The 16391-nt window shown below is 30.1% G+C and overlaps 1 protein-coding gene across 1 annotated transcript; it reads right to left on the bottom strand.

The window, feature by feature from the left end:
* Positions 1-707: 707 nt before the first annotated feature.
* LOC134251771 (interferon-induced, double-stranded RNA-activated protein kinase-like) lies at positions 708-2852 on the bottom strand. The gene is made up of 4 exons (XM_062734182.1): positions 2787-2852; positions 1620-2672; positions 1204-1288; positions 708-946 (listed from the first exon to the last, which is right to left on the bottom strand). Exons 2-4 carry the CDS (start codon positions 2661-2663, stop codon positions 864-866), a joined length of 1212 nt encoding a protein of 403 aa, XP_062590166.1. The 5' UTR covers positions 2664-2672; positions 2787-2852; the 3' UTR covers positions 708-863.
* Between the last annotated feature and the right edge of the window lie 13539 nt (positions 2853-16391).

The raw sequence follows: 16391 nt of genomic DNA, 5'->3' as shown, positions 1-16391 counted from the left end.
TTGTAAGTAAGTAAAATTCAAATAAAATCTTATAAGTTAAAATTAAATGTGGATCTGCATTAGACATGAAAAACAATGTATTGGTGGGATGTTGTACAAAACTGTTAAATATTACAAATTCAGTTTTGCATTATTAAGTTATCTATATTGATAAATACCTGTTTATTTAAGAAAATATATCTTTAAAAAAAACAATAATTAAAAAACACTTTCATAAATATTCTAATACATACATTTATTCATGTATTTTGAAATAAATACTTAATTTATCTATATTTTATTTGGAAAATAAATTTGATCTCAAATAAATCGAACACCCATTTACATAAATAATAGCAATTAAAGAAATAACTTTAAAAAGAATAGCAGTTGTACGCATATGTTAATGCGTTATACACATATTCATGAAATAAAAATAGGGGGGGGGGGGGAAGCAGATAAGCAACATCCACATATATTTATATATATGTGCAATTCACACTTATCATGCCTTCTTAATATGCATTTTATGATTATTATATAGATATATATGTAAAAAATATATTTGAGCTGTAGTTTTACAGATTTGTTGATGTGTGTTTGTCTGTGTTATTGTAATTATTTCCTAATATGTACAAAAAAATCTTCTAAATTGATATACATCCAAACAAACCATGAATATTTATCTTAATATGAACATCATTAAAAAAAAACAAGTATTCTTCATATTAAAAAATCTCTACATTAAAACATAAATTTTGCAATGAGCAAAAAAGGTTACATCTCACAAACAAAAGCTTTTTAAGTACATGTGAACGGCACTTAATGCATATTTTTGCACCAGTGGGGGGTGTCTAAATTCTCGGCAAACACATGGCTGATGATCAAATCTCTTCCTTAAGGTGTTGGATGTTCCTTGAAATTCTAGGTACATCTTGATCTTTAGCAGGGGAAGAGGGAAAGGGTTCTAAAAATATCAATAAAATATACCAATATCTTTTTTAAAGTACAGAATTAACCTACCATCCATTTAAAAAAAACAAATATTTGAAATTTTTATACATAATCAATACGTACATTATCAAAATATGATGAGTTATGCACTCTTTTTATCGATTATTATCTTTGTGAGATCTTTATTTGAAACCATTTTTTAAATTTCTCAATAATGTTTTAAGATTGAAATTTCCAGTGAATTTTTTTATCAGAATATTTCTAGTTTACCATTGTTCTGTCTTTCCATTGATTGTCTTCCTTGGGGACCAGGATACTTCGCCTCTTGGGTGCCTGATTGATGCAGTACCAGCACCTAGTAAACAATATTCTCAGAAATTATACATTGAATTTAAAAAAAAAAACTTTTAATGAAAAAATGAAAATTTGAAAGGTTCAACTAATTCATTTACCTACATAAATACACGTATAATTTTAGATGTTATTTTTAGGATCATGTTTACAACAATTTCTTTGTATCATTTGCCAATTAACTGTTAAACAATCTGCTTCGAAATGAAAAAAAAATATATATACAGATCTTCTATTTGGAATTTACACAATTTAATCCAAAGATATGTGAAGCATCTATAACTACAATTAATTACTAAATTTGCATTTAACAAAGCAAACGAAATGCGGTATACCTGATTTCCTTCTACAGTATTATAATTCTTCATCAGGTACTCAATAGCTTGTTTTACTTCATTCAGTTCCATACGAGAGGATGGTTCATGGCTTAATAGACTTTCTACAATGTCTTGTACCTTCTCATTGTTGATATCTTCTAGAGGGGCAAAATTTTCAGTTCTGAGTTTGTCAAATGTACGAAGCTTTTCACTCTCATCCATTTCAACATACATTTCATATATAATTAATCCAATACTATAAAAATCTGCCTTTCTGTCGTAGTGAAGATTACTTTCCTCTTTTACCTCTGGTGCCATGTGATAACGTGTTCCTTTACCCTTGCTAAAGCTTTTTGCATTCCTTTCAGAACCTTGGGTATCCACCTCCGAAGTTCGGTATCTGCTCCTAGCCAAGCCAAAATCACAAATTTTAGCCCTGCCGTCCTTACCAATCAAAATGTTTGCTGGTTTGAGATCTCGGTGAATGATGTTTTTCTCATGAATAAATTGGACTCCATTTAAAATGTCAATAACTAATTGACACCTTCTTTCATAATTAGCATATATGTCATTGCTCTTGTCTTTTATCATTTTCCCTAAGCATATTTCGCAAAGCTCTGTCAGTATCATTAAGCATGCAACATATTTCGTTGTTACATCAGAATTTCCAGCATTTGTTGTTGAGGTTTCAAATACATGCGATGTATGATAACTGACAATATTTTCATGGGACTCTAATATGTGTAAGATTTTTGATTCATCATACTTGCAAGCCTGAAATTCTTTTTGATCAATTGGAACTAATTTCATTGCACATCGTCTATCGTCTGTAATTTTCCGGACTTCAGACACAGTGCCCTGTCTTCCAGAACCAATCTCCCTGATTATTTGGTAATTGTCTTGAAAGGATGAGTTTTTAATACATTTCTCAATACACTCGGCTTTGTCTCGCTCATCCTGCTCAGAAAATTCATTGATATCGTTTTCCCCTAAAATTGCTGAGAGTTGATCGTTTACATGGATGGGTCCCTCATCAGAGAACTGCGTTTCCCTGGTATCCATGATGTGATTCTGTAAAAAAAAATTTAAAATGTTCATGCTGTCCAGTACAGAGATCTAACCATGGCATCTACATGTACTTAGTAAGAATTAATTTCTTACAGATTAAATCAGTATAAAACTTACCTCTCTCTCTCTTGGTTTCCGGTTCTCTAATGTTATTGCATCAGACAAGATGATTAAGGCCTTTTGTATTTTAAACGGAAGGAACTATATAATCAGAGTATATATGTGCCTATGTATAAAAAAGTACATTTAATTTAATCTCGAATTATTTTTTTTTTCAATTTCTAAAAGGACGAGTGCACTTATTGGTCCCGGTAAAATGTTAAAAAATGAAGAATCATATGAGGCAAAATTTTTCATCTAAAATTATTAATTGATATCTAAACCATACGATTCAACATCTCTTAAGGAATCTCTTAAGCCGACTTTCTGATTTTCTATAGGACATCGGGAAGGATCATTAATTTCTAAGTTTTTCTAAGTTTTTGTTTACTATAAGCCTACCGTTGCACAAACTTGTGCAGATGACAAAAGACGCTTAAAATATTTATAAAACTTGTGTGAAAGTAGAACGTTTGCACAAGATTAGGCTGGTGCCTAAAATATAAATAATGTAAAAAAAAAAAAATCAACGTTTTTCCTATAGGAAACAAGACCTATGGTGAACCCACCTGTGGAATAAATTATTTAAAATACTGATACTGTATACAGGGAAATTTTCGCCCCCGTTTTATTTTCGCCCCTTTCGCCCTTCTCACATTTGGGCGAATTTAAAACAGGGCGAATTCAAAGAATACAATATAATTTCTTAAACAAAACTATGATTGGGCGAATTCAAAACGGGGCAAAATTGTTTGCAAGTGTGAAAATGCAAAAATAAGACGGGGCGACAATAACCCTGTATACAGTAGTCACGGGAGTTCTACCAAAGTAAACATTCGTCAAAGGTGCTTACTGCATAGTCAGACTTTGTAGCATTAAATTATCATGTATGTATTTGATTTATGAAACACTAGAGGGTAAAGAGAGTAAAGTATTGTTCATAATTGTGTCAACATTAATTTTTATCATTCATACAAGACAATAATACCACCTTGAAGTCCACCTAAATAGTCTTTTTTTAATTTCAAAATTCAATGAAACTAAGATCAATACTTATTGTACAGATTTTTTTTAAAATGCTAGTGTGCATTTTCTAGATATATCACTATAGCTTCAGGCATGAGCACAACTTTATTCCATTTTTTAAACAAATAAAACAGAGCAAGAAGTATCAAACAGTAAACTGTCCGTCAATGATCCGCCATCAGGTTGACTAGTGTCTCCACGCTTGATTTAAATTTTCTGCATATCATTGAAGACATATCTGAGGAAGCAAAAGCTATCGTTTCGTCCTGATACATATATATCAAAATATTGTAATTGTTTGTTCTGCCTTCAGAAAAGACGCTGAACAACTCCAATTTCAAGAATCCATTTGTTCTTATTTTTCTTAGTGAAAGAATTACATGTAAAAAATAATCTCTACAGATTGGACTTTTAAGCTTGAGAACTGCTCGTTATCTCCAAATATGTAATGCCAAACTTAGAAAACTTAATTCTTATATTTGAACAAAAAATGAAATGGATCCCCCAGGGAGATATATGTACATGGACAAACTGAGATAGAAAACTTAAAATTGTATTAAGTTTGTGAACTGGATCATTAACTGGGGAGATTGTATTGAACTTAGACTTTTTTTATACAGATAGGCTTAAAATTGTATTAAGTTTGTGAAATGGATCATTAAATGAGGAGATTGTTGTGAACTCAGATTATTTTACCAGATAGACAGGATTTGACTGAACTTGACTTTTCTTATCTCATTATTTATAAAATACTTTTTAAGTCCTCCTTTATGGCCTTTTTGTGACCACCTTTTTGCTTTTTAAGTGTTTTTTACCATTATATTATTGGCTGGGCTGTTTTTTGTGTCATGTGATTAGAAAAAATTATGTCATGTGACTAATATGTAAATTTAACTAGTCAATTTGTGATCAACTGTATATTTTGTTTTAAGCCCAGCCAATTAATTGTTTTATAATTTTGTGTAATATGTATTATAGATTTTATTCTTAGTCATTTGTTATTTGAATAAATGACAGTTTCACTCAATTGTGTTTCAGTAATTTATACAAAAAGTTAAGCAAAAACGAGCTTCGAATAGCCAGTAATTGTTTTGTCGGATTATCAGGAAAATTTGTGGATATAAATACTTTTTAAGTCCTTTGAAACAATGTCAAGCTTTCAGATGTCACAAGATGGATAATCTAGTTCAAATCTCGATTTTATTATAGTTCAACATCGACTGCATTGATACGTATTATTGTTAAAACTTCTGTTTTTTTAAGTATTCCTTTGGGAACTTTGAATTTAGTAAACAATATGTTAAATACCATATGAGTGTTCCTTACAATACAATACCTGCTTCGCCTTTGTTTTTTAAAATAAAGAAAGAAGGAATATTTGTTTCATACAGTTTCTTCTTTTAACAATCAAATCATCAAATTACAAAACATTATTCTTTCAATCAAATCCTAATCTCAACGTTTTTCTCACAATTAAATCTAACAACAACATGTAAAAAAAAAAATAAATGTGGATCTGCTTAAGAAATGAAAAATGATATGTTGGTGCGATATTGTACAAAACTGTTACCAATTCAGTTTTTCATTATTGACTAATATATTGATAAATACGTGTTTATTTAAGAAAATATATCTAAAAAGGCTATTACCAAACTTAAAAAAAAAAAAAAAAACACTTTTATAAAAATTCATGTATTTTAAAATGAATCCCAAATTCATGTGAAGTTTATTTGGAAAAGAAATGTTATTTCAAACAACACCCATTTACATAAAGAATACACTCTGTGGCAATTAAAGAAATAACTTTAATAAGAATAACATTTGTATAGATATGTTACATGCAATGCGTAATACACATATTCATGAAAAGAAAATAGGAAAATATAGCAGATACATGTAAGTAACAACCACATATATTTATGTATATTTGCAATACACACCCATCATGCTATCATCATATACATTTTATGATTATTATATAGATACCGGTATACACGTAAAATATACGTGAACTGTCAATTAGAAATGTGGATATAAGTATGGCTTTGTAGATTTGTAAATGTGTGTTAGATCGTATTACATGTAATTATTTCTATAATACATGAATATCTACTAAATCAATAAAGAGCAAAAACTATATAAACATACATATCTAAACATGAACATGATTTATAAAACATTTTTCATAATATGACAAAACAACTCTAAATTAAAACATAAATACTGCCATAAGCAAAAGAAAGTCATATCTCATATTCAAAAGCCTTGTAATTAAAAAAGACTTTATCCATGTCTTTGCATCAGAAGAGGGGTGTCAAATTCTCCTCATAATAAATTTATATATATGTGAAATACAATCATCTTGCTATCATCATGTAAATTTTATGATTATTATATAGATATACATGTAAAATATATTTGAGCTGTGAATTAGAAATCTTAATATATACAATTTACAAAGTATGGCTTTGTTGATTTGTTTATGTGTGTTTGTGTTGTATGTAATTATTTCTAATTACATTAATTCTGTTATAATAAAAAATGTCACATCTCATATTCAAAAGCCTTGTAATAAAACAGCACTTAAAGCATGTCTTTGCACCAGTGGGGGATGTCTAATTCTCTTCAAACACCTGGCCGATGACCAGAGTGGGGATGAAATCAATCTTCTTCATTAAAGTGTTGAATGTTCCTGGCAATTCTAGGTATATCTTGATCTTTAGCAGGGGAAGAGGGAAAGGGTTCTAAAAATATTTTTAAAAATATGAAATTATCTTTTTTAATCACAGAATTAAGATACCATCCATTTAAGAAAACAAATACATGAGATTTTTACACATAAACTACTCATTTTCAAAATGGGAATATGATTAGTTAACTCTTATTAGAGTTAATATCTTGGTGATATATTCATATCAAAGTACATTTTATCCAAGTTTAAATTGTTCAATAATCTTTTAATTCTGAAATTTTCAGTGAACTTTTTTTATCAGAACATTTATAGTTTACCACTGTTCTGTCTGTTCCGTCTTTTAATTGATTGTCTTCCTTGGGGACCTGGATACTTCGCCTCTGGGGGGCTTGCTTGATGCAGTACCAGAAACTAGTGAACAATATTCTCATAAATTATACATTGAAAAACAACTTTTAATGAAACAATGAAAATAAAAGAGATTCAATTTATCTATTTACCCTTATAAATACACGTATGACAAATTGTTATTTTCAACAGTTTGTTTGTATCATTTACCCATAAAGTGTTAAACAATTGCTTTTAAATGAAATGAATATACAGATCTGATATTGGGAATTTACACAATTTTAATTCTAAGATAGAGTACACTATAATCATTTATAACAACAAATAATTAATGAATTTGCATTTAACATGAAAATAAAGTTACACAATTGGTTGTTACACAATTGTTCATATAGTTTATAAAATAAAATATCAATTTGTTCATTATCATGATTATAAGAAATAAAACAAAGAAGTAAGATAACAAAGCAAAGGCAATTTTGCATACCTGATTTATTTCCACAACATTATCATTCTTCATCAGATCCTCAGTAGCCTCTTTTTTTACTTCATTCAGTTCCATACGCAAGGATGGTTCATGGCTAAGGAGACTTTTTCCAATTTCTCTCACCGTCTCATTGTTGAAATCTTCTAGACCTTCTTTTCATGAATAAATTGCACTCCATTTAAATATCAATGAGTACTTTACATTTTCTTTCATCATACATGTCATAAGCATATATGTCACCGCTCTGTTAGTATCATAAGGCACGCAACATATATATTTTTAATTCGTTATTACATTAGAATTTCCAGCATTTGTTGTTGAGGTTTCAAAAACATATGATGTGTGATAACTGACGATATTTTCATGGGACTCTAATATGTGTAAGAATTTTGATTCATCATATTTGCAAGCCTGACAATCACTTTGATCAAATGGCACTAATATCATCGGACAAATTCTATTGTCTGTAATTTTTCGGACTTATTTCACAGTGCCCTGTCCTCCAGAACCAAACTCCCTGATTATTTGGTAATTATCTTTAAAGGATGTTTTTTAAATACATGCTTCAATAACTTGGCCTTGTCTCGCTCATTCTGTTCAGAAGATTCATTGATATCGTTTTCCTCTGAACTTGCTGAGAGTTCATCGTTTACATTGATGGGTTCCTCATCAGAGAACTGTGTCTCCCTAGTATACATGATGTGATCCTGTTAAAATAAATTTTAAAATGTTCATGCTGTCCAGTACAAAGATCTAACGATATAATCTACCATGTCTACATGTACTTAATAAGAATTCATTTCTTACAAATTGAATCAGCAAATAACTTACTTCGAATTCTCTTTCTGTTTCCGGTTCACTAATAATATTTCATCAGACAATATGATTCGGAGCTTTTGTGTAGACTGGTACCCTGACATTGGTTGACGGACGCAAGCGCCCTGAAAAACAGGTCATCCGACATTTGTTATTTTCTATAGTAAATTAAGAAAGATCATTCATTTCGAAGCATTTGTTTACTATGAGCCTAACGTTGTGCAAACTTGCTCGTGCAAATGACAAAAGATGCACTATACATTTATACAACGTGTGTGAAAGTAAGAAGTTTGCACAAGATTAGGCTGGCACCTAAAATATTAAAAATGTATTAAAAAATCAATGTTTTTTTTCTATAGGAAGAGAGAGCTATTTACCTGTATGAAATATGTTGACCCTACCTGTGGAATAATTTATTCAAAATACTGATAGTCACGTGGGTTCTACCAACGTAAACATTCGTCAAAGGTTCATAGCCAGACTTTGTATCATTAAAATCGTACCGCTTAGAGATGTTTGTATATGTATCTGGTTTTAAAAACACTAGTAAAGAGAGTTATGTGTCGTTCATAATAGTGGCAACATTAATTTTTATCATTCATGCAAAACAATTAGACAGTATGAAGTCCATCTAAATAGTCTTTTTTAAATTCAAAATTCAAAGAGGTTAATATCAATACTAATTGTATAGTAGTTTTTTACTGCAAGCATGCAATTTTCTAAGTTGGATCACTATGGCTTCGGGCATCTACACATCTCCATTTGATTTTTTAACATATAAAACAGCAAGAAGTATCAATTGGTAAACGCACCCGTCCATGATCCGCCTGATTGATCAGGAGTCGATTTAAATGTCTCTACGCTTGATTTAAATAAACGAAACTCAAAGTAGATTCGGTACGACTTTTCCGGATTTGTTTATAAAGAGGGATCTAAAATATTAATCCTGACAAGAAGAATATGGAGGGTATGACCATCGTTAGGGGATGCACACTCAATGGCACCTGACCCCACCTCTTATGTTTTAGAGGTCCGTCTGTGCTCTGCTCCTGATTTGCATTGTAAAATGTACTTTTGAGCTTGAAAGCTGTAGGCCTTTCAACTAATTTTTCAAGTTGCACATATGGAATGAAACATTGTATAGATAGATTTATAGGTACATGAAATTATCAAAAAAGATAATAAATTAGGCATACTTTTAATTACATCATTAAAAAGTTTAATCATTTGACTTTTCCGATGTCATGTTTAAGGACAGGTAACTCAGGTGAGAAAAATGACCAACTTAGTGCCGATTTATGAGTTATCGTTTATAGGAATGACATATAGGCTGCTTCAGCATTAGTATTGTTATATACACAAAAGTGTTCATTACATTGTTTTGTACACAAAAAAGTTTTGACCAAGAGAAAGAGAATGCCTTCACTCTACCTGAAATAACCGGGTCAAATGAATGGGGAACAGACAATTTCCAATAGTTTTAACTCTCTTTGACTATTATTATGAAGAAGAAAATTTAATTTCAGTCATATTTTTGTGTTCGCGCTTTTCCCTTCCTGTGTAAATATATATATATATTTTACAAGTAAATGCAACAATTGATCATCTTACTTGTGTTACTAAGCACGAAGGGGAATGGCCGAGTATGAAAATTTAATTAGGTTAGAACTGAGAAGGAGGGTAGATTTTACTTTTTATTTTAATTAAAAAAAAAATAATTATATGCAGTAAACTGGTGTCCGCAACTATACAGTAAATAAGTTTAACATTCGTGCTAAATTTTAAATCACTGGATTTTACTGAGAGCAAAGAAACACTTTGGAAATGCTAAAAACTGCCTTGCGTTTCAACAGTTACATGTAGATACCCCGAGCCTGCTCTACACAAGTTTCAGCAGTGAGTTATCGTTCATAACACCGACCCATAGCGGCAGTTGAAAGGCCTTAATACTGCTCGTTATCCTCAAATATGACATGTTAAACTTACACTTAAGACTTACATGTAATCTTTAAATATGAACAAAACAGGGTTATTTATTCCAGGAAGATGTGTGTAGAAGAAAAACTCAGATAGGAAACGCAAAATTAAGTTTGTGAACTGGATCATTAACTGACGAGAGTGCGGACAACTTAGAAAACAGATAGGCAGGATTTGACTGATGTTGACCTCTCTTATTTCAACTTTTATAAAGTCCCTTTTTAAGTCCTTTGAAACAATGTCAAGCTTTCCTGCTGTCACAAGATGGAAAAACTAGTTCAAATTTAGATTTTATCGGTTTTTTAATTCATTAAACTTGGAACTTTAAATTTAGTTAAAATACGTTAATCCCATAGCCATATTCTTTACAATAAATTCCTGTTTTGTTTTTTTTTTGTAAAAGAAAGAGAAAAATATAAAAGAAATAAACCTTGATTTAATACAGGTTTTTTTCTTTAATCTGATCAAAATTACAACACATTATTACCTTAATCAGGTCTCAACTTCAATCATTTTTATCATGATGAAATCTTATAACAAGTAAGTAAAAGTCAATGTGGATCTGCTTTAGACAGGAAAAACAATGTATTGAATGGAAATCTTACAAAACTGTTACCGTCGCCCGCGTGGCGTAGTGGTTAGAGCGTCTGCTCTAGAGTCGCGAAGTGAGGAGTCATTTCTTTCGTCGCGGGTTCGAATCCCACTGTGGGACGTTGTCAATGGAAAGACAGAACAGGCATAACAGTGGTAAGCTATAAATGTTCTGATAAAAAAAAGTTCACTGAAAATTTCAGAATTAAAACATTATTGAACAATGTAAACTTAAATAAAATGTAGTGTGATATGAATATCTCACTAAGATATTAACTGATAATAAGAGTTAACTAATCATATTCCCATTTTGAAAATGAATAGGTTATGTGTAAAATCTCATATATTTGTTTTCTTAAATGGATGGTATCTTAATTCTGTGATTAAAAAAGATAATTTCATATTTTTAAAAATATTTTTAGAACCCTTTCCCTCTTCCCCTGCTAAAGATCAAGATGTACCTAGAATTGCAAGAAACATTCAACACTTTAATGAAGAGGATTGATTTCATCCCCACTCTGGTCATCGGCCAGGTGTTTGAAGAGAATTAGACATCCCCAAATGGTGCAAAGACATGCTTTAAGTGCTGTTTAATTACAAGGCTTTTGAATATGAGATGTGACGTAATTTATTATAACATAATTAATGTAATTAGAAATAATTACATGCAACACAGACACACATAAACAAATCAACAAAGCCATACTTTGTAACTTGTATATATTAAGATTTCTAATTCACAGCTCAAATATATTTTACATGTATATCTATATAATAATCATAAAATTTACATGATGTTAGCAAGATGATTGTATTTCACATATATATAAATTTATTATGAGGAGAATTTGACACCCCTCTACTGATGCAAGGACATGCATTAAGTCTTATTTAGTTACAAGGCTTTTGAATCTGAGATGAGACTTTTTTTGCTTATGGCATTATTTATGTTTTAATTTAGAGTTGTTTTTTTCATATTATGAAAAATGTTTTATAAATCATGTTCATGTTTAGATATGTATGTTTAAATAGTTTTTGCTCTTTATTGATTTAGTAGATATTCATGTATTATAGAAATAATTACATGTAATACGATCTTACACACATTTACAAATCTACAAAGCCATACTTATATCCACATTTCTAATTGACAGTTCACGTATATTTTACGTGTATACCGGTATCTAAATAATAATCATAAAATGTATATGATGATAGCATTATGGGTGTGTATTGCACATACATAAATATATGTGGTTGTTACTTACATGTATCTGGTATATTTTCCTATTTTCTTTTCATGAATATGTGTATTACGCATTGCATGTAACATATCTATACAAATATTATTCTTATTAAAGTTATTTCTTTAATTGCTACAGAGTGTATTCTTTATGTAAATGGGTGTTGTTTGAAATCACATTTATTTTCCAAATAAACTTTACATGAATTTGGGATTCATTTTAAAATACATGATTTTTTATAAAAGTGTTTTTTTTTAAGTTTGGCAATAGCCTTTTTAGATATATTTTCTTAAATAAACACGTATTTTTCAATATATTAGTCAATAATGAAAAACTGAATTGGTAACAGTTTTGTACAATATCGCACCAACATATTATTTTCCATTTCTAAAGCAGATCCACATTTATTTTAACATACATGTTGTTGTTAGATTTATTGTGATAAAAACGTTGAGATCAGGATTTGATTGAAAGAATACTGTTTTGTAATTTTGATGATTTGATTGTTAAAAGAAGAAACTGTATGAAACAAAGATTCCTTCTTTCTTTATTTAAAAAAACAAAGGCGAAGCAGGTATTTTATTGTAAGGAACACTCATATGGTATTTAACATATTGTTAACTAAATTCAAAGTTCCTAAAGGAATACTTAAAAATAACAGAAGTTTTAAGGATGTACAACACACCTACCCCAAAAAAATTCCTGTCGTTTAATTTTTGTTATTTTTATATATTCAGTACATGACTATATCTACTGCATGTATGCATATTTTTGACAAAATCGTTCGAGTGATTTTTGGACAGGAACTTCCGAAAGTTACCCCCTTTAGTTGTTTACAAGGAGAGAAAATTTTTAATCAAAGAACTACTTAAACCTTGATTTTCAAAAAACCAGATCAGATATCAATGTCAAATATTATTGGCTTATTCCTTTAACCATTTAACACAAAAACATAGTCATTTTTTTTATATGCATATCATCAAAACAATTTTTAAAGACTTTAAACTGAAAAAGTATGATTTTTCTAAGCCTTGGAAATTGCGTATTTTTTAAATTTGAAATTTTTTTGTGAAAAAACCTGTCGTTTAATTTTGCTAAAAAACTTTCTTTAGGTAGCTGGTATTGAAAATAATCTTCATAATTTTTTGATTAATTTTTTGTCGACCAGTTTTGATTTAATAGCGGTAAAATGCCCCCTCCCCCTTTCTCAATAAATCACGTTCCTGCGCGTCTTTCAGACAGGGGGTCGATCACTTTGTTATATGAATCTACTAATACACATTAAAAGAATTAAATTGGAATATTGCTTTTGCTTCAAAAGTATATTAACTTACAAATTTAATAGTTCTCATATGGAAAGCGTATTTAGATGTAGATTTTTAGGCAATTTTTGAATATCCCTATCACCCCCACCCCTTCCTTTTTTGCGTCGCAGACCATTAGCGTTAGACGAAACGTCGTTTACAGTGCAAATATACCGGTATTTTGTCAAGAATCCCGGTGGTATGCATTAGTTTTTAAATTCATGATTACAGAATAAATATTGGCTACGGTACTCTTTTTATATGTATCAGGAAAAAACTACTAAAAGACTTTTGTTTTTAGTTCATATAGGTATGTGTTATGCATTCCATATCACATGAAACTTGGATACGAATTCAAGTTTTGTTGAACTTGAATATGTTGATTTTTAATTTTATTTCTTTAATTTTATTCATTATAAAAATGGTGTATGTTCAACTCTTCTGTGTTATTAATGGAATAATTGTAGTTTCTTTCATGTCATTATTTCAAACGAGACAGTATGCGGCGATGGGGATACATCGACATTTGCATTAGATCATAGATGTACATACCGGGTACACATTTCTTTCAATGTCGTCGCTTCTAAAGTTAATATGAAAATTCCGTATTCGTCCACATTAAGTTTAAAATATCAAACATCAAACTCTTCATTTATTTCAATTTATATCAAATCCCAGATTGATGTTTTTCAAAATCTTATAGGCTCCGTTTGTTTTGATTCGAGGAAATGCCAACCGACATTGTTGACAGAAAGTTAAAATTACGATTTGCTGCAATAGGATATTCATAAATGAAGATAATTTCATTACAAGTGAACAATTGTTTTCATTTCTATTACTTACATTGTGTATATGAGGTCTATAGTATTCAATTGTCGGATTTATCAGGTCTTGATGTAAATGTATCTGATTCCGTGGAAAACCGTGAAAAAAGGGAGGAAAATAAACATCTCCTATATTTTCAGAGTTGTTCCTCTTTGATCAGTAAGGATCTGAGAACAACATCGATTTTACATTGTAAAAAGTTAATCGTTTCTTTATTGTTGTTTTATTTAATTAAAAAGAAGAAAAACAATATATCCTCTGACGTGTATGCACAAATTGTAATGTAGACCATTAATCGGAATGTTACATAGCCAATTGTACATAATGAGAATTTCGGCAATGTAGAATAAAAAAAATACTGCGCTTTGATCAAAAATACAATTTATTGTATATGAAATGAAATAAACATTAAGGGATTGTATTTTATATCTTGCTTTATACGGAGTTAAATCGGGTTAATTAAAAAATACTTATTGATTGAGTATGGTACGCACAATTACAGCCAAGACCCATATCCCAATTTTCTTTCATGATTAATATACATCGGGATCGTTTTACTCGTCGCTTTGACGCTTTATTTTTGACGTTAAACTTGACGTCAAGTCAAACGTTCAATTGAAATTGCAAGAGTTATCTCCCCCAGTGTGTTGTACGTCTTTAACAATAATACGTATCAATGCAGTCGATGTTGAACTATAATAAAATCGAGATTTGAACTAGATTATCCATCTTGTGACATCTGAAAGCTTGACATTGTTTCAAAGGACTTAAAAAGTATTTTATAAACAATGAAATAAGAAAAGTCAAGTTCAGTCAAATCCTGTCTATCTGGTAAAATAATCTAAGTTGACTACAATCTCCTCATTTAATGATCCATTTCACAAACTTAATACAAATTTAAGCCTATCTGTATCAAAAAAATATAAGTTCACTTCAATCTCCCTAGTTGATGATCCAGTTCACAAACTTAATACAATTTTAAGTTTCCTATCTAAGTTTGTCCATGTACATATATCTCCCTGGGGGATCCATTTCTTTTTTGTTCAAATATAAGAATTTACATGTAATTCTTTCTCTAAGAATAATAAGGACAAATGGATTCTTGAAATTGGAGTTGTTCAGCGTCTTTTCTGAAGGTAGAACAAACAATTACAATATTTTGATATATATGAATCAGAACGAAACGATAGCTTTTGCTTCCTCAGATATGTCTTCAATGAAATGCAGAAAACTTAAGTCAAGCGTGAAGACACTTGAACAACCTGATGGCGGATCATTGACGGACAGTTTACTGTTTGATACTTCTTGCTCTATTTTATATGTTTAAAAAATGGAATGAAGTTGTGCTCATGCCCGAAGCTATAGTGATATATCTAGAAAATGCACACTAGCATTTAAAAAAAAATCTGTACAATAAGTATTAGTTTCATTGAATTTTGAAATTAAAAAAAGACTATTTAGGTGGACTTCAAGGTAAGCACCTTTGACGAATGTTTACTTTGGTAGAACTCCCGTGACCATCAGTATTTTAAATAATTTATTCCACAGATGCATTCACCATAGGTCTTGTTTCCTATACGAAAAAGTTGATTTTTTTTACATTATTTATATTTCAGGCACCAGCCTAATCTTGTGCAAAGTTCTACTTTCACACAAGTTTTATAAATATTTTAAGCGTCTTTTGTCATCTGCACAAGTTTGTACAACGGTAGGCTTATAGTAAACAAAAACTTAGAAAAACTTAGAAATTAATGACCCTTCCCGATGCCCTACATGTATAGAAAATCAGAAAGTCGGCTGATTCCTTAAGAGATGTTGAATCGTATGGTTTAGATATCAATTAATGATTTTAGATGAGAAATTCTGCCTTATATGATTCTTCATTTTTTAACATTTTACCGGGGTCAATAAGTGCACTCGTCCTTTTAGAAATTGAAAAAAAAAATAATTCAAGATTAAATTAAATGTACTTTTTTATGCATAGTCACAGATATACTCTGATTCCCCTCTCGTATTTAGATCATTTGTGCACCACATGCTTATTATATCTTTAGCTTTTCGGAAAAATATGTCTATAATGTTGTCGGTTTTTCTGATTATATAGTTCCTTCCGTTTAAAATACAAAAGCCCTTAATCATCTTGTCTGATGCAATAACATTAGAGAACCGGAAACCAAGAGAGAGAGAGGTAAGTTTTATACTGATTTAATCTGTAAGAAATTAATTCTTACTAAGTACATGTAGATGCCATGGTTAGATCTCTAGATCTGTACTGGACAGCATGAACATTTTAAAATTTATTTTTACAGAATC

The sequence above is a fragment of the Saccostrea cucullata genome, unplaced genomic scaffold (assembly GCF_032062105.1).
Source record: "Saccostrea cucullata isolate Sc308-1 unplaced genomic scaffold, CSIRO_AGI_Scuc_v1 ctg1623, whole genome shotgun sequence".
NCBI lineage: Eukaryota > Metazoa > Mollusca > Bivalvia > Ostreida > Ostreidae > Saccostrea > Saccostrea cuccullata.
Note: the sequence above shows the minus strand (reverse complement) of the source record. Positions and strands in the feature narration are given on the sequence as shown.